Source organism: Thermothelomyces thermophilus, chromosome 5 (assembly GCF_000226095.1).
Source record: "Thermothelomyces thermophilus ATCC 42464 chromosome 5, complete sequence".
Classification (NCBI taxonomy): Eukaryota; Fungi; Ascomycota; class Sordariomycetes; order Sordariales; family Chaetomiaceae; genus Thermothelomyces; species Thermothelomyces thermophilus.
In genome coordinates, this window is record NC_016476.1 from 4,283,322 (window position 1) to 4,301,170 (window position 17,849).

The 17,849-nt window shown below is 55.6% G+C and overlaps 6 protein-coding genes across 6 annotated transcripts; 1 reads left to right on the plus strand and 5 right to left on the minus strand.

The window, feature by feature from the left end:
* Positions 1 to 3: 3 nt before the first annotated feature.
* On the minus strand, positions 4 to 3,832 carry MYCTH_2309658 (uncharacterized protein). The gene is made up of 4 exons (XM_003665647.1): positions 2,790 to 3,832; positions 2,456 to 2,692; positions 2,309 to 2,384; positions 4 to 2,250 (listed from the first exon to the last, which is right to left on the minus strand). The coding sequence occupies exons 1-4, from the start codon at positions 3,487 to 3,489 to the stop codon at positions 96 to 98; spliced, it is 3,168 nt and encodes a 1,055-aa protein (XP_003665695.1). The 5' UTR covers positions 3,490 to 3,832; the 3' UTR covers positions 4 to 95.
* Positions 3,833 to 5,918: 2,086 nt separating this feature from the next.
* MYCTH_2309660 (uncharacterized protein) lies at positions 5,919 to 6,861 on the minus strand. Its single transcript, XM_003665648.1, has one exon. The coding sequence runs from the start codon at positions 6,522 to 6,524 to the stop codon at positions 6,051 to 6,053; it is 474 nt and encodes a 157-aa protein (XP_003665696.1). The 5' UTR covers positions 6,525 to 6,861; the 3' UTR covers positions 5,919 to 6,050.
* A 2,054-nt stretch (positions 6,862 to 8,915) lies between these two features.
* Positions 8,916 to 9,571, minus strand: MYCTH_83083 (uncharacterized protein; the record flags this gene model as incomplete). The annotated part of the gene is made up of 2 exons (XM_003665649.1): positions 8,916 to 9,291; positions 9,356 to 9,571. The coding sequence occupies 2 exons, from the start codon at positions 9,569 to 9,571 to the stop codon at positions 9,061 to 9,063; spliced, it is 447 nt and encodes a 148-aa protein (XP_003665697.1). The 3' UTR covers positions 8,916 to 9,060.
* A 317-nt stretch (positions 9,572 to 9,888) lies between these two features.
* Positions 9,889 to 10,679, plus strand: MYCTH_2309663 (uncharacterized protein). The gene has a single exon (XM_003665650.1). The coding sequence runs from the start codon at positions 10,065 to 10,067 to the stop codon at positions 10,638 to 10,640; it is 576 nt and encodes a 191-aa protein (XP_003665698.1). The 5' UTR covers positions 9,889 to 10,064; the 3' UTR covers positions 10,641 to 10,679.
* A 1,939-nt stretch (positions 10,680 to 12,618) lies between these two features.
* MYCTH_2129554 (uncharacterized protein) lies at positions 12,619 to 13,880 on the minus strand (the record flags this gene model as incomplete). The annotated part of the gene is made up of 5 exons (XM_003665651.1): positions 12,619 to 12,949; positions 13,026 to 13,402; positions 13,465 to 13,532; positions 13,592 to 13,628; positions 13,710 to 13,880. 5 exons carry the CDS (start codon positions 13,878 to 13,880, stop codon positions 12,619 to 12,621), a joined length of 984 nt encoding a protein of 327 aa, XP_003665699.1.
* Positions 13,881 to 15,176: 1,296 nt separating this feature from the next.
* Positions 15,177 to 17,096, minus strand: MYCTH_95473 (uncharacterized protein; the record flags this gene model as incomplete). Its single annotated transcript, XM_003665652.1, has 5 exons — positions 15,177 to 15,224; positions 15,300 to 15,446; positions 15,516 to 15,921; positions 16,012 to 16,685; positions 16,869 to 17,096. 5 exons carry the CDS (start codon positions 17,094 to 17,096, stop codon positions 15,177 to 15,179), a joined length of 1,503 nt encoding a protein of 500 aa, XP_003665700.1.
* Positions 17,097 to 17,849: the final 753 nt, after the last annotated feature.

A 17,849-nucleotide genomic window follows, 5' to 3' on the forward strand; every position in this document is an offset into this window, starting at 1 on the left:
TCAGACAATTGTATAGGTTGGTTCTATGTTCAGGCCAAGACAACAGATATGAACTATAATGAGGGTAATCAGGCTCCATGTGTTTCAGCTGGGCTTTAAAACGCCCACTGGCGGCACCAGTTCTTCATCAGCTCGGGCGTGATGGCGCGCATCTCGCGCATTGTCCTGCTGCGGCTCGTCGTCCGCGACGTGTCCATGGCGACGTAGTTCTGCCCCTCCCTTGCCGCCGCCACCCAAGCCTTATATGTGTCCAGCAGCTTGACGCCGGGGTTCTTGCTGATGTCTTCGGCCTTGGCCTGGCTCTGTTCCAGGGCCTCGACCCACTCGTCCAGGGGGACTAGCTTTTGGATGCGCCCGCCGTAAAACTCCTTTACCGCCTCGGCGAGCGGTCTCCACTGCGTCGTGACCGGGTTGACACCGTGGAAGTAGCCGTTGATGTCCTCGAGAGGAACCTGAGAGGTCACCCCGGACGCTTCGAGCACGAGGTTTGCGATCCCTTCGATGGGCGTCCAGTCGATCGTGGACATGTGTCCGAGGGAGTCAGGTAGGACTCCGAGATACAGAGAGCTGGCGATGATGCTGGGGAGCCACTCCTGCCGGTTCCAGAGGCCCTTCTCGCTGCTCGGGCCGGCAATCTGCCCGATACGCATGATCTCGGTGGGAACGCCCGAGACCTCGGTTGCCTTCTCCAGGATGAGGCTGCTCACGAGTTTGGACCGCCCGTACCCGCCGACGGCGATTTCCGGCTCCTTCAGCGATCGTTCCGGCACGGCCTCTGACTTCCTCCACCCGTTGACGGTTGCGATAGACGAGATAAACACGATGGGAACCCGCTTCGTCGCTTTGCAACTGAAGTCGACGAGGTTGCGCACTCCCCGGATGTGCGGCTCGAAGGACTCGACGGGCATGTTGAAGTTGACCGGCCATTGGTTGTGGATGACCCGGTCGACTTCGTGCAGCAGTCTCTCGTACGCCTCCCTCCCGAGCCCAAGGTCGTGCTTGGACATGTCGGCGCGCAGGAACTCGGCCTTGGAGAAGTCGATGTGCAAACCGCGTTCCGCATTCGACCGCCTCTGTCGCGCTTCGGCGTCGTCCGACCGGTTGAGGCAGATGACTTTCCTGACTCGGGGGCAGCGCGAGGCGATGTCGAGCGTGTACGACCCGAGCGTGCCCGTTGTTCCCGTAATGATAATTACCTGGCCCTCGTCGGCCGGGGCGGGCTTGCCGGCGGTCGGGGCTCGGGGCATATCCCGCGTGTATTTCTCCAGGATGGCCTCCATGGCATGATCTTCGTGCTGCGGCTCGCCAGAGGTGGCATCCTGGCCCTTTTGGTTCACCACCGAGAAGAGATACTCGGCCAGCCGTCGTGCCGTCGGGTGTCCATAAATGACGCGCGTGGCCAGGGAAGCGGAGTCTACCCGGACGCCGCCGGCTTCCAACCCTGCCCTGAGCAGCCGTGAAGCATTGATGACCTGCATCGAGTCGATTCCGACCGTGAAGAAGTCCGTATCCGGCTCGAGCTTCGGCGCCTGCAGCCACTTCTCGAAGAGGATCTCGATGGACCGGGTTAGCGACTCGGTCGACTCGAGGTTCAGCACCGGGGCCTCCGAGGACGCGACCCCGTCGGCTTGTTCGTATATCTGATCGATCTCGTCCTCGTAAATGCGTATGGTACCTGCCCGCTGGATCGTGCCCTTGCCCGCTCGCAGGAACGGCTTGTCGGGATTAGAGATGGCGATGAACTGCCGCCCGATCTGACCGTGGGCTACAGTCTCTTTGTTGGCCTTGACAACCGTCGGCCACACGCTGTCGATGAACTCCCTGACGCCCTGCTCCGTACGCGGGTGCTCCACGGGCTCGAGGATGAGAGCCGGCTGGAACCGGTTGCTGCCAACCACGAGTGCCCCCTTGACCCGAGGATGGCCCATCAGAATCGTTTCAATGGATGCTGGGTTGAGCTTCTCGCCATTGGAGAAGACGATGATGTTGTCCGATCGCCCACAATACTTCCAATGATCGGGAAGTGTTGGGTGTGGGCTGAACAAGTCCTTGGTGCTGTATTCCCAGGCCTCGGGGAAGGTGTAGAAGATCCCTTGACATCCCGGGTGCTTGTCCTTTCGTACGATGACCTGCTCGTACGTGTTCTCGTCCGTCGCCGGCCTCCATTCACAGCCGAAGAGCTCCGAGTTGAAGATGAAATATCGCCAGAGCTCCGGATTTGTCTGCCAATAGAGTGGATAGGGAGCAAACCTGCCTCGGTCAGTCTAATTAGAGCTGCAGAGAGAGCGGGTGTGCGTGGGCAACGTACTCGGTTGTCGAGATGGCGTTGAAGAGCTTAACACCGGCCTTGGCGAGCTTGTCTCCCGCCTCGTCCGACAAGTTCCCTGATTAATATTCGAACGTCAACAACTCTATGCGTCCGCCATCCGCCACGGGACCGGGTTCATGTCCTTACCACCCCCAAAGGCGACGAACGACAGCGCTTTTAGGGCATCGATCGCTTCTTGCGTCTGGCCTAGTTCCTCCAGGATTGCGGGCGGCAGGATGACCGAGTCCACTTCCGCATATTTCAAGCACTCCAGAGCCATATCTGCGGACAGGGGTCGGTCGCCGATGCCCAGAGCCACGGGGAGATCCCAGTACTGAACTAGGAGGAGAGTGACGTACATGGCGGCCGCGTGAAAGAGGGGCACTGCAGACATTCCCGTCAGTGCACCTAATACTTTGTAGATTGGGCCACTGCGCCGCCGGGAACGAACCGGGACACTAATAATTAGTCGGGTACTCACTTGGGCACAGCATCCTCTTGGACCGCCGCGACATCTCGTCCAGCCAGATCTTCCTCCCTTTCCACTCGCCCAGGTTGTGGTAGCCATCCCCGATCGCCAACATGCCCTGCCTCACCACGACCGGCTTGGGGAAGCCGGTGCTGCCGCTCGTGTGCAGAACCATGAGCGGGTCCCACTCGGCTTGTTCAAACGTCTTGTCGTACGGATACGGCTCGACGTCCTCGTCGGGGAACCAGGCGGCGACTGGGAAGGTCATGATGGCGTGCATGTCCCGCTCTTGCACCCACGACTGGACCGCGTCCTTGTACATGGCGTCAAACCATATGGTGCGGCAGTTGGTCAGCTCGAAGAGGTTGAGCTGGCCCTCCTGCGAGTTGCGCGGCGAGATGAAGAGCGCCTGGTACCCCGCCTTGATGGCTCCCAGGGCAAAGACGACGTATCGCACATCGTTGGGGCCGATGTAGGCGACGGTCGGGAACTCGCCCTCCTTCGGCCGGCCTGTTGAGCTCACCAGTTTGTGGGCGACCCGGTTGACGGCATTGGCGGCTTGTCGGTACGTGATCTTCTTCCAGCCGTCTTTGGGGTTGGAGGAGGTCGGGATGGACACCCACTCTCGATTGGGCTCCGTTTCCGCACGCTCGTCGACGATGTTGACGAGCAGCCTCTTTCCGTAGTCTGTTCTTTGCCTCATTGCTGTCATGTTGAGATCGGAGAAACCGCGGAAAGGGACGGGGATTTGTTGACGTGAAGGAAGCTCCGGCCGGTCCATCTATTGCCAGCAACCTAGTCGAGTGTTCTTCTACATTTTATAGCCCATATTTAGGGGTAAGTTGTCAGCAGACTACCGGACACCATACTTTTGTTCCATGCTTGTGACCACTCCTACTCGTCCGTCCATCCTTTTTTTTTTTTTTTTCTCGATCTCCAGCAGCTGGATGCGTCATTACATTGCATCGGCGTTTCGGAGCTTACGCTAGTGTGTGCCTCGAGCACCTCGCGTCGCGAGAGTTAGGGCCGGCGCACGGGATCGTCGAGGCAGTTGCTTGACGGCGACCGTGGCTGCCACGAGTCAAGGGGTCCATTGCCGACGTCAGCCCCGCATCATTCGCTCGACGAGGCGCGCGATGCCCGACTGCCGCTTTTTCCGGAGAGCGCGGACTCCACTCGGATTCCCAACTTGTTCTTTACGGTGTGGGGTAACTTCGTTGTATCGGCGGTCCAGTCCGGTCCGATCGGACCGGCACATTCCGCGGCCCGCTCCGCGTAGCGAAAGCTTAGCAATGCGCCAAGCAACGACTCAGCGGGTCGAACATCAAGAGCTTTCCTTGGCGTTGCTTGAGAGTCGATGTTGTGTTAGAGGAGCTACGGAACTGCAAGCAGGCGACCTCCATGTGAAGTTGCATTCGTTTTTGGGGGGGGTCGAGCTTGTTTGTTATATCTGGGGCTAAAAGAACGGGACCCATACCCGTGCCATTTCCGAGCTGACTCCGGAAGACGTGTGACCCCGCAGCCAGGGTTTGGAACGGCCGTAGTTGGGCTACATGTTCGATCGTGACTCGTTTGAGCCACCTCTCTTCGGAATTCGGCTTTCTGACCACAATTCCTACCGTGCGTTGGGCTCAGTGCGCTGTCGTGTTCTTGGTGGTGAAGTGGAACTTTCGAAACACGACCCCTGAAAGTCGTCGAAAATTCGATCAATAAACAAAAAGCCAGGCTTTTCCCGCGGGATCCGCGTCTCAACAAAGTTGCCCTGGGGAAACAAGCCGATGACGCGGACGGTCCGGAAAATCCGAGACCAGCGATCAACAGGCTATTTGGAACTCACTGTCCCACAGTGAAATAGGAAGGTACTCAAGGTAGGTAGAGACAGGTACTCTGACTACTACGGACGCCCTTAAGTTTCAAGCCCAATCGCCTTTCTTTTGGGCCACAAGCTTTGAGCCGTAATATGTGCTCATGATGCAGAAACCACTGCAAGCTGGTCATAATGGCCTAATTACACGTCGCGTTTGCGAGGGCTTTTGGAAGATGAATCTGAGCCGTCGTCCTGTTCGAGTCACAAAACGATGGATTGCTGGATGGGCCTTGAACACGGGTATATAATGTTAAGAGGAATATGGGGTCCTTGGACGGAAAATGATGAGTTGGGGTCAAAGTGGCAGAGCAAGGTTGCCACCATCTGTTGTGGAGTCTACTATTGTCTTCAAGGTTGCAGCCACCCACATCTTCCTGCAGGGTGGCCTCGATCAGCCTTCGCTTCCTTGCACCACCACCGTAGCAGATATACGAAGATAGTTCGCTTTCCGCATCCCACACAGAGGTAAGCCAGATGGCGGGAAGTCCAACGTGGGTAGCTCGCCCTGCATCTAGGTACCTACCAAGTCAGGCCTAATATCTACCCAAGTGGTCAAGATGCCATCCTGAATACTAAATCACCTTTGGTAGCTGAAAAGGTGCACATCCTTCACCGTGTCGGAATCACGCCAAGTTGACCATCCATCAACAGCCTCTTTGCCTGATAGATAAGTCCAGTGGATAAGCAGGTACGTAAGGTGCCTTAACTGTTTATTGCCCAGTCCCACCACCCCCTCCCCCAACTTCCTCCTTTTTGTCTCTGAGAGATGTCTTCTTCTTGCACCATTAATAACACCAGCTACCCTCCAGGGCCCATATCACTTCAACATAACCTGCAAAGAGAAGAATGAGCTATGGAAACATCATCCCTTTGCAAACCGGCTAGTGGTTGGCGAGGGACTTTTCAGCATTGGCCATGCTACCTAGCCTTGGTACCTTTGGGAGCCTGCCGATGGCTCTTAAACTGACTATATAGCGTAATAGAAGTCAAGGAAAGGTACTAAGTAAAGGCGAGCTTTTGCTCTTGCACTTGCTTGGTAATCTAGAGAAGAATCTGACGCAGAAATGCACAGGTGTGCTACAGGCGATAGCCCGTATTGTACTCTTCAGGCAATCAATCCCAAAGGATGATTTGTGTCGATAGCCATTACGAAACACAGATCAACCCTCAGACTCATCGTTACGTCTCCAAGGTGCACCTCGAGAGCTACCTGTTGAGGCTAAGAGAGAGAGAGAGCCCTCCAGGTCACGCCTTACTCTAGTATTGAGTTATCAGCTGACTGGGCCCAATGATGTTTATATTTATGTTGTATGACATGTACCAGCTCGGCGTCCTGAGTGACTATTATGACGGATGTAATGAGCGCACAGCAATGAAAACAAGAAAAGTTCCAACTCCTTCATCCCCTAGCAACAAAACAGAAGATGCCACGTATGATGATGCCCCTCAGCGTTCTTCTTCTTTCCACCACCGTCACCCATCCTCACTCGGTCCAGCACACGCCCGAGCCGGGGCCGGGCTGGCACTGCGTGCGGCCACCGTTGCAAGACCAGCAACCGTTGTTGCCAAGGCACTGGCACTGGCCCGGGGTGCAATCTGCGTGGGGGGGCAAATAAGCGCCAGTGCACCGCTTCTCGACGCCGTTGGAACGGCGCTCGAGGGCAGACTGTATGAAGAAAGAAAGGGGTGTCAGCGCGGCAGACAAGTGTAGCTGGGAGTTCTGCGCTGCGTGAGCTTACCTCGTCAAGGCCGACGTAGAGGATATCGCCATCCTGGACAGTTTGGCTGGAGGTGACGGCACCCGGGTCAACGGCCGGGCCCGCAAAGACGCCAGCGGCAGCAGCGGTAAGGAAGAGGACGAGTTTGGTTGAGAACTGCATCTTGGTAGAAGAAGGGCTTGAGAGTCCTAGGGTGGTCGTTTAACTGATATGAGTGTCTGTTCGATTGACTGATGAGAGCTTGGTGTAGATGGTGCAAGAAACACAGTCTAGGCTGAGGAGAGGAGACCTATTTATGCTCAGACACTTAGCGTTGTTGAACATCATGACGCCGAAAGACGTATTAGGTTAAGGCGGAGTATGAGGCAAAGCAGCCCTACTCCCATTGTTTGCAGGATTCGGAAGGACGTGGACACGTCCTACATCCTCGTACAAATGAGCCATGAGCCCAGTGTGGTGCACGGGGCTTGACCATTGGACGTCACTTCGTGTTTCTGTCGACATCGAGTCTGAGGTCAGCCCTTGTTTGCTTTCTAGGGATCAAGAACTGAACAGTCAGCGTAACCGAATACAGCCACGTTGAAGCCCTCGTTTATGGTCAATAGACAATCTACCTAGGTACGCAGCCAACAAGATACGAAGGCGCGCTCCTCTCCAATGCAAGGTTCTCTGGATTGATTGGGGATCTCAGCCATTCTGATCGGTACAGCCTACTTCAGCGCATTCCTTCCAGCAGGTTGAATCCTTCGTACTTCGTTTCCCTGCCAATCACATGGCAATATTTACAGTTAGAACTCGTAGGACGAAAGTACTCCATTTGATCGACATAGACATTGACTTGTCCATGCTCCGTTCCCCACAGTTTCACACCGGCTTGTTACGTGGCTCGCTCGTATACATGTGTACAGCCCCCTCAGCCCCAGATTGTGTCCCTAGGTAACCTGCGCTTAGTTAGCACTCCGATGCTAGATTCAAATCCTAGGCTAATGGGACAGATTCAGCTTCCAGAAGGGGCTGAAGTCATATAGCCATCTTGACGATCAGCAACTCAAGGGGCGGGAATAATTACAGATAAGGATGCCCGATTCCCCACTCCTCATGAGCCTGCGAAGAGTTAATACCGACAATTGATGGTTACTTCCCTCAATAATCTCAACAACTATGCTACACCTAGCTGGCTTTAACCTCCTGAGACATACCGTTAGTGAAGACTAAGCCCAGCTACCACTGTCAACAGGCAGCGACAACGGCCAGATGCTTCGAGCGAGTATAACCACCTTTTTTTTTGTTTTCATTCCTCCTTCTTTTTACCGGAGAGGTGCAGAGCAGCTGTGGCGATGCTCTCCTCACTCCTTGGTCCAACAAGGCCAAGTCATAGGTCATGCTTCGATTACAGAGATATTTCAGAGATATTTTGAAGTCTTTTTTTTCCCTTTCTTTTCGGAGATGCAACGAGGATCGCATGCATAGTAATTAGTCTTTCAAAAATGCAAGGGTTGAGTAATTACAGGCTTTGCTCGGACTCGAGTCCGGTGCTTGGACCCCTGCATCCTGGATGAGCCACACTGGCCCAACTTTCGCTAACATCTCCTTTTTCGGCTGCCGGAGACTCAGAATGGCCTGCCCTGCGAGCAGTAACAGCTCCAACGGAGTGGAAGCTGCGATGCAGTGTGACAACGGTCTAATTATATTTAAGACGGGGTTGGTGCAATGTCCAAACTCACTTTGTGTACAGGGGTTCGTCGCTTTGTTCTCACGCGAACTGTTGCGCAACCCGAACAAGCGCACATTTAGCAGAGTTGCCTCTGTGATTTGCGGGAACCCGCGAAGTGGGAGGAGGTCAGCTTCGAAAATGGAGCTAGGCCAATCCAAGAAAAAGATACTCAATTCAGTTCAAAGAGCGAAAGGAGTTCTGGTCGATGTGATCTTTAAACATACACTGCGCGTTTTGATGATTGGGGGAAGGAGGGGGGGGGTGAACGGGGAGACTTAGAGCGCACGTTCAGAAACTGTTAACAGTGTTGACCGGTCTACTTGTGACCTGAAGCTTGTCTGTTCGCTACGCATGATCTCCGTTTCAGTTACTCTATTGTTTTACACTACATATTTTCTTTATCAAATGTCTGATATGTCTGTGATTTATTGGTCCTTCGGCGTTCCCGGGATTTCCAGCTTCGGCTCCCATCTCCGCATTCATTGTAATCTTCTGACAAGTGCAACTCTCGTGTGTCCGAGCACTTGTACGATACGAAAATACACAGTAACTAGGGATTGAAGTCCGCGAGACTAACTGTAGATCTGGTGGGTCTTAACCGGAAGGAGGTAAAATATTAAGATTCTTCCCGATAAACTTGCTTGTTCCCGGACAATATTGAAGCAATCCCTGTTATCCTGTGCTGCTCTAGGCATGTCATGTGGAGGATCCTGTGGTTCAATGATGCTTGACAGACACAGAGAGAAGACCGCAGCACTATCGCGGTAATTGCGACTGTTGGTAATTACATAATCAGTGCAGTGCGCTGGGTAAATGTTATGTCGGTAAAATATGGTGTTGGTTGAGAAAGGAGCGGTGTGTGCTTCTAGATTGCATCCTTGAGTATCTTACATCTTCCCCGGCAGCATCCCAATGGGTACCCTCACATTTATCTTACAAATAACTTGTCTCAAATACACTTCCTACACACAAGGTGGTCTCCAGTTAAGTGCGTGGCCACCTCAAGCCCGCACCCCGCTTCCCAAATGCGAGGGCCAACCAGCCAGCCATCAGACACAGCCCTCCGAGAGGCGTGACGGGACCCAGGAAGCGGAAGCGCTCGGTATCAAGCGTTAGAGCATACAGGCTGCCACTAAACATGGTCATGCCGGCCGTGAAGAGGGTGCCGGCGACGGGGTTGTTGCTGGCCACGAGAAGGGCGACGGAATGGATGAGCTGCATGATCGAGTCAGTGGTGCCTTTTCCGCTACACGATTCAGCAGCGAGCGTCTGGGCCTACTTGGTACTGTGCCGCGGTCGACCAGTTGGCCAGCTTGTTCGGATCTGAGATGCGCTTCTTAAGGCCGTGGGCGCCGAACGCGCCGAGCCCAACGGCCGCGGCGCCAAACACAGCGCCCGTCCTCCAGAAGAGAGTGCCGCTCATCGTGTTCTGATTGCGCGCGGGTTCTTCTGATTCAACGTTTGGCAGAAGGGGTGATGTTTCATCTGTCGCCATTCCTCGTACGAAACGCGAATTGAACCGGGACACTCGGCTTTCCCTAGAGGCCGAGGTGGGGCGCTCGATGTTGAACTTAGCTGTCCCTTGCACCCAATCACAGCGGTTTTGTATGAGGGCACTTTGAACCCTAACCCGCATTATTCCATTCCGACTCGCGCTCCTCGAATATCCCAACTCCGGTGCTCATATCAATCCTCTCTTGCAGCAAATAAATTATTGGTTTCTCGGGCTGCCGCCAACACTTCTGATATCCACTCTCAACAGATTCTATTGTACAGATTGCGACTACCGTGATAGTGGGGCATTGCGGATAATGGTCGCCCTGAAGAGGAGCTGTGGGCCCAAACTTGCCTCGCCAAGGCGCTAGCCTGACATTGAGAGTGCCGGAGAGAAACTCCGTTCAACGCCAAACCGCGCGCATTGCAAGTACGGGACTACTCCGTACTCCGGTAAATATCCACTATCCGTCACCCAGGAACAAATCACGAGAATGCCAGTCCCCACGACCAGAGAGGTTGTGCCGGGGGCGCTCGTGAACATTGTTCTCAAAGCCGACCAGCGCACAGGTCGCACAGTTCAAGGCGCGGTCGCCCAGCTTCTGACCAGGGGAAACCATCCGCGAGGCATCAAGGTGCGCTTGGCGGATGGCAGGGTTGGCCGGGTTCAGAGCATGGCGGGGGACGCCGCGTTAGCCGGGCCGCTAGATCAGCTTGGCGGCGAACCAGAGATGATTTTCGGTCCGGCGCCGGCGGGCTTTCCGCAGGGCCGCCGGGGAGGACGACGACACTACACGGATATGAGACAAGAGCCACCGCCGCCGTCCACACAGCCGGTCGGTCTCGATGCTTACATCAAGCCTTCCAAACGACGCGGCAACAGGGGGTCGAAGGCAGGCAACAGCACAATTGACGACGCAAACGACGAGAGCTCGCTCGAAGCTCCCATGCAACCTGCTAATGCGCACTTGCGTTCCGGGCAAGACGAGTCGATATGCCCTGTATGCGGCGACTTCAGAGGCGATGCGGCAGCTCTCACATACCATGTGCAGACTCACTTCGACGACTAAAACAGCACATGACAACATCATCATCATTTAACACGGACGGCCCCCCGAAGGAAGCGAATACCGGAAAGAAACAATGAGCTCAATACTGAAGATCTTGGTGTATTGGGCTTCGAGGGACCGCCCTGGGGCAGGATCCGAAGAATAGCATGCGAAAAAAACAACAAGAAAAGATCGACACGATCGCTTGGCAGCAAGGGGCATCTACTCGACCTTCATAAGCAATGCTCAGCTTTTGAGAATCTCCAATTCCTCCTGCCAAGCGGATGCCGGCCTGTGTAGGTCGCCGTCTGGCGCAGGGCAGACTTCCAGGACGTGATGTCGTAGTGGTCTCGCGCCAAAGGGATGGCGTTTGTGTCGGCCCGTCCTGCCTTTCCATACTTCTTCGCATACCACAGGAAGGACGTGGGCGTGTTTGAAGGATCTCTGGGCGTCTGGATAGGCAGGTCCTGCGCCACATGCGCATAGAGCGTCGTGCCCAAGATAGTGATTGATGTTGTGGGTAGCGCGCGGCGGATGTGACGATATACTCGATATTGCTGTACGATATTATGGAATCATTCGCTACCTGGAGCGAGACCCGTCTCTCAGGCACGTCCTTCCAGCCCGCCATTCGAGCGCAAATCTTCTGCCACGTCGCCGTACGGGGGGCATGACCGGCCGGCCCCGGGTTCTTGACGTGTAGTTCAACTTTCAGCCAGCTGATGCGTTCGAATCCGGAAGTGTGGGGAGAAGACACCGCCGACGGGGGGCTTCGGTTCGCCGAGGGATCTGGGTTCATCCTTTTCTGCGTGTGGTTGTTTCAGTCAGCGGTCTGGGAATGGAGAGAAGGATAAGGAGGCAGGCAGACCGGCGTCAACCTTTTGGACAGAACTCACCTATGCACACAGCGGCCAGGTTGGCCTTGGCCTAGAGGGAGAACCCCAGCGCTCTACGAAGACCACACGCGCGTGCCCCCCGTTGTTTCTTCCAATGCCGTCGGCCTCGACAAAAGCCCAGCAACAGATTCTCAAACTTTTCCCCACAATCACGTACGCATTATAGTGGCTGTTGGGGTGCAGGTCGATGCCGTCGAGGGTGTTCGTTCGCGTGCCTGCCGAACATGCACGCCGCAAGCATCGTGGTTGACCAGCAGATGAACGAGTACGCCATTGTTGGGCTCATTCCACACCCGTTGTCGGTAGGGAGTGTCGACGTTGCCCGTGGCCGAGACCGCGGCTCATCTCGCGTTCTGGAGGCACAAGGTTGGGAGCCATGCTGGAAGTGATAGTAGGTGTTAGCAGAACACGTCGTCCCTCTGAGCAGATGGGACCGTGAGGTGATCAGCAGCAGAAGCTCGGTTCATTAGTTGTAGTTGCTCAGTGGTGGAAAGTGGATCCACCAAAGTGTAGCGGCGCACAGACCAGGTGGGTTCCTTGCTGAGATCCTTGCTGCGGACGCGCGTTGTCGCTAATAAAAGAAGTTTCCCAGTTTCTTGATGACGTACACCGAGTCCGTTTCTGTACGCTGCCCTTCAAGCATGGCCGCTATTTGTTCAGCACTCGAAGCAGTCCATCGTTGTAATCTCTTGGCAGGGGGGCTGTGGTTGAACGCGATGGTCAGGTCATTTCGATGCTGTCCTCGTGACCAGAATCGCTGTCCCCATTGTATCGAGCCCGGCGCTTTTGATGCTTCCACCGGTGGAAGATTTGTTTGGGTTTTGTTGCGCGTGTTTTTTTCTTCGAGCTCCTGGCTGCAGGAATACTGTGTTGGAGCTTGTGCTGCTTTGGCGGGCTGGTGCGGTTGCCGGAACCCGACCCAGAACCAGCAGTGGTGATTGCGCTGTCTGTTTCGCCACCGAAGGCACGGCTTCTCGGAAGCCTTCCCGGGAGAGCGCTCAGAGAATGGGGTGGCAGTCGCGATGATTCCACACGGCGGATTCAGCAGTGCCAAAGGCCACAAGAGGGGAGGCTGCGCCCTTGCATGTACCACCAGGTTTATATCACGGATCCCTGCTGTTTCCAGTTATGCGGTTCTGGGATTTTGTCCGCGGCGGTGGGGAAGTCGCGGGAGGATCAACTGAGCCAGGCAAGCTGACCGCGTAGAATCCGAACCTCCTTGTCCCGCGCTCCACGACAATTGTGTCGCCCAGGCGGCGAGAGCAGCAGCAGCTCCCCATGAGCGGACGGAGAGTGGGTATACAGAGGCATACGATCGAGCATGCCACCTCGCCGACTGACCAGAATACGGTCTTCACTGATGTCCAAGTGACATCCCGCTCTTGAAGAGACGCGTGAAGGGTAGTCAGCCGAAGGGCCGATATGACGCATGTCCTGTAAAAAAGCAATATCCCAGCGTCAGATACAGCAATTCACAAATGCTGTCCTTGGGAGGGCGGGAAGTACAAACAAGAAGCCGAGGCAGAATACGCCCACAAGGACGACTTTGTGAGGTGGCGGCAGCGGCAGCGTCTTCAATAGCGGGAGTGGCATGACGAGGATAGCGACGTCGCTGACGACGTGTATTACACCCTGCGCCATCCAGAAGTAGTACCGCTCATCGCATGTCCAGATCGGCTCTCGAAGATCCCAGTTTTTGGAGACGGGCAGGCAGACGAGAGTCCCTCCGACGATCCCGGCGACCGTCCACAGGCCGAGGAAGACCAAGAAGACATCACAGAGCCGCTGGAAGGCCGGGAGAGGGAAGACACGTCGGAACTGGAGAATGAAGGTAGTCTTGACGAGTATGACGACGACATGATAGCCTATCGATGAGAGGAACAGGAGCTGCGTAACGTTGTTAGCCCGGCCACGCCTCCGTTTCCCTTGTGACGATGAGCCAGGAATACCTTCAGGAAATGCGACCGCTCCTCCAGGGACAGCGTGTCGATGTGCCGGCCGAGGCCGAGGCGCGTTGCTGGAAGAGGTCAACATGGGGGATATCCTGACCAAGAGCCCGCCCAGACGCCAACTTACCGTAAGTGACCCCGATGCAGTCCGCGATGGTCGCAGCCTAAGAGCCGGCAACTATAGGTTAGAATGCGCCAACTTCCGGCCACACCTTCCCCGGTGGCAGATCAGAAGGAGCTCGCACCACTGTCACTCCCAAGGCGATATCATCGTTTCCTGCCTTTCGAAGCAGCCTTAAGCGGATGTAGAAGCGCAACGAGACCACAACGAGGACGACGACCAAGAGGACGACGCAGTACGCGATCAAACCGCTTGCGACGCTTTCATCGGCGTCAGTCCCGGAACCTCTAGGCATGCTGGGGTCGGTGCTGTCGTGCCGGATGGTTCTGAGTCTGGGCATCAACCCACCAAGGCCCCCCTGGAGAGTATAGCATCCAGGTTGTCGAGTCTGGGGCGCTGGACTATGATCACCAGTCCGAGTGGGTTCTCGCTACCGGAGCGGCATGATCATAGTGATAGATGATAAATGTTGGTGAACTGGATCCAAGGGATCAAGGGATCAAAACAAAGACGCCACAGTATCCACGCCCAAACACCTAGACATATATGGGTTGTGTGAGGTTTTTCTTATTCTGCTGCTGCCGGATTCACTACGGATTACAGTACACAGTAGGCATTCGCCGACTCATCGACCGTAGTTAATTTCCACTTGCAGCGGAATCGTCCCCGGACCTGCGGCGCATTTGCCAGCCGCAGCTAGTGATCGTCAGAGAGAGTCGCGCCTTCTGACCCCTGGTCGTCATCTCCTCTTCCCCAGACGGGTATGGACCCTTTGCCCGATCGTGCCCCTTACCCAAGCCGTCGGGTCTAGTGTAACTTGCGTTGCATCGGGTGCGTCGGGGTCTCCTCTGTATGAGGAGAGTACACGTATGACATGACGGCGTCGCCGCGCTGGGGTGACTCTTGGGTGCTGGAGGGGAAAGGGATGCGCGCTTGGGAGATCTCGGTCCCTTTGGGATAATTACAGTGTGTCTTGGCGTGTGGGGAGAACCAAGCGACGATCGGACCTGGAAACCTTGCACACTCCGTGCTTGCCGTTGAAAACGTGGCCGTCCACACCCTTTATATACTCTATAGTTATTTCTTCCGTACTCTTGCTTTACCATTAATTACTGCAGAGAACAAGCGCCCCTGATCTTTTGGCCCATCAGCTGGGACGGTGAACGACGCTGCATGTGCTGGCAAGAACCCTCTCCAGGCAAAGTTGAACATGAATAGGCGTAGAAGGGGAGGTCAAACACTTGTAATTAATCTGTGTACACTAAATGAGAGGGCATGATTACTCAGAGCTCGTCCGAGGAAGCTGTGACATGACTAGGTAATTTTAGTCACCATCGGTGAGGTTGAGGCTTCGAAATCCCGGCTAGTGACTGGGGAGCTCAGGGGTGGAGTAATCAGGGGTAGAGTAATAATAATACGAGGACGGCTTGGCTTGGCTGAAGCCATGGTGCCCGGCATTTGATTGAGCCGGACTGAATGACTGACTTGCTGCGATTCCGATTTGGGCTCCGAAATCCGTTGCAAGGCCTGGAAGGCATGACTCTCACACCGACTGGGCCCAGCCTTTGTTGCCGGCCAACTAAGTCCCGTATTATGCCAGCCTCTTGAACAGCAACTCCTTACGAGGGTCGGGAACGCACTGGAAAATAATTCGGTAATGTCAGTATTACCTTACTGCTTTACTGAATTCCGTGTGAGATGTTATTAGACTGACCGTCGAGCCGAACGTTAGGTTCGGGTACCTCTCGGTCACCCCGTCCGGCAGTTTCATGTCGTAGGCGAGGATAAAGTTGGCAATGATCATCTTGATCTCGTTGGCGGCAAAGAAGCGGCCCGGGCACGCGTGTCGCCCATAGCCAAACTGCGGGAGCCGTCAGCTTTGGGATGGTACAAAAACAACTTGTACGAGGGCAATCTTCGGTAGACGCACCGTCAGGACTTCGGGGCTGACGGAAACGAACTGGTGATGAGCGGCCTCCTCAGCCTTCCCAGCGCGGCGTGCTTCCTCGCGCAGCCGGGAGAAGCGCCAGGGGTCGAACTGGTCGGCATTTGGGAACACTTCCGGGTCGCGGGCGATGGCATCGGCGGGAACCTGGATCACCACGCCGGCCGGGATGACCTGTCCGTTGGAGAGGGTAAAGGTCTTGGTGACCTTGCGCTGAAACCCGGCGAAGCCGGTCGGGTACAGGCGCATGGTCTCCTTGACGAAGCTGTCGACCTTCTTCATGGCTTGCAATGCCGGGCTCGTGAAGACGCCGTCGTGCTCGGCCAGGACGCTGCGGATCTCGTCACGCAGTTCCGGGATATAGTGCGGATAAGCCGCGAGATTGTAAAACCTGCCAGGGGCTTTTTTTTAGCCGTGGAACAAACAACCGTCCATCATCTAAACGAGACGGAGTAGGTGACTAAGGACGGCGGACACGTACACATTCGTTGCCGTCAGGGACGTTGTGTGGATTGCCGCAAAAGAGAGAGCTAACTGCAGCCTCGCGAGCTCCTCGGTCGAGTATTGCCGGAACTTATCTTGGCCGTCCATGATCCACTGCAGCATGTCATTGGGCTTCTCGCTGTCCTGCAGCTGGCGCCGGGCAGCCACGATGGGGCGCAGGAACCGGTCCGCCTGGGCGAGCCGCTGGTCGAGTTTCTTCACCTCGGGTAGCCGGTTGGCGAGGAAGGGACGCTGCCACGCGCGTAGCCTCTCGATGGCGCGGCGGGCGTCCATCAGCTCGACGGTGTAATTGATGGCGGCGTCAAGGTACTCCTGGGACCGGCTGAGCTCCTCGCCAATGAAGACCCGGCCGGAGACGAGGGCGACGATGCGGAGAAGTTTCCGGTTGATGTTGATGGAGGTCCAGTCGTCACAAGGGGGGAGCTCTTTCCGGATGGACAGCTGCACTTCACTGGCAATCGTCGGGTTGATCCGGACCAGGGCCGGCGTGAGGCTCGCCTTTATCGTGTGAGGGATCAATGGCTGGCCGATGGGTATCTTGGTGTACTTGGCATGCATCGTCTGGGCGATGGCCTGGTCAAAGTCGACGACATCGTCCGGGAGTTTTCTCAGCTCGCCCAGGTACTTGGGTGGCACGACAACGACGGTGAACTCTTGACGAGAGTCAGGCAGTCATCTTCCAACAAGCCACTTCACACGGTGCCTTCCGATCGGGGGTTCTGGGTCTTACTGTTTGACGTCACGATCCTGAAGACTCTGTCCCTGAACTACCAGACTCGTCAGCCCGAGCCTCTCTTGAGAGAACACCGGCGAGCGATGTTTGGTCGAGCCAACCTTCCTGTAACCCTCAAGGTACAAGTCGCCCGCTTTGGAAAGGTATGCCTGCCTCCGCTTCTCATCGCCGCCGAGTTCTTGGCCCACGAGGGGGATGTTGGCAAGAGGGCCCCGGCTCAGGACATGCTGCAGCAGCACGACCGCAACGAGAGCAGCGAGGGTCGGCAGGATGGGCGACAGCCGGGCTCCGATGGCGTCTAAGATTGCTTCAACCTGCAACCCTGGCATTCTGTCATGTGGCAACGGGGGAGGCGAACAACAGCTCTTTGAGACACAGAACCAGGAGGCGTATCCGGTAGGTACAGGAGCGAGAAACATGTCGTCCCGCTGGATTCATATATGATGCTCTTGACCTCCCGCCATCTCGTTATGTACATAGGGGGCTTTTCCACAGGCGGGTCAGGTGGGTCACCGGCTCGACACGGAAGACAGAAATCCGGGGGTGACGGGAGGAGCACTGCTTCCACTTGGCGCCCTGAGGTGTTTCAGAAGATCCACAACAGCCGGGAGTGTATTTAGGTACCGAGGTATGCAGCGTACACTAGCCTACGGGCACAGCAGGCCTTACCACAAGTGGAAATGGCTTGTCATAACTAGCACTGACCTTGAGCGCCAAGAAAGCTTGTTGACGACATCAATGGCCTCCAAGAGACAGCGCTCCGGAATGTACACTATGGACGTCCATGCACTACACAAGTTCTGGTGCAACATTCTCAAGCCGGAAGTGATCAGTTGTGCCGATGAAAACAGAGCTCTCCAAAACCCCCCCCTCATTTCTCCCGCCAGAGATCGCCGCTCGGCCACGCAGCATCAAATAACCAGCCAATCACGTTCTGATGCGAAACCGGCTCTTATTCAAGCTCGCATGACGGCACTTTTACGTCCGTAGTGTACACGTTTAAAGGTGCCCGAGCGCTGTCTCCTGGCTGTAGCCTCAGTCTATAACTATATGAATGAAAGAATATTTGTAGCCGGTGCTTG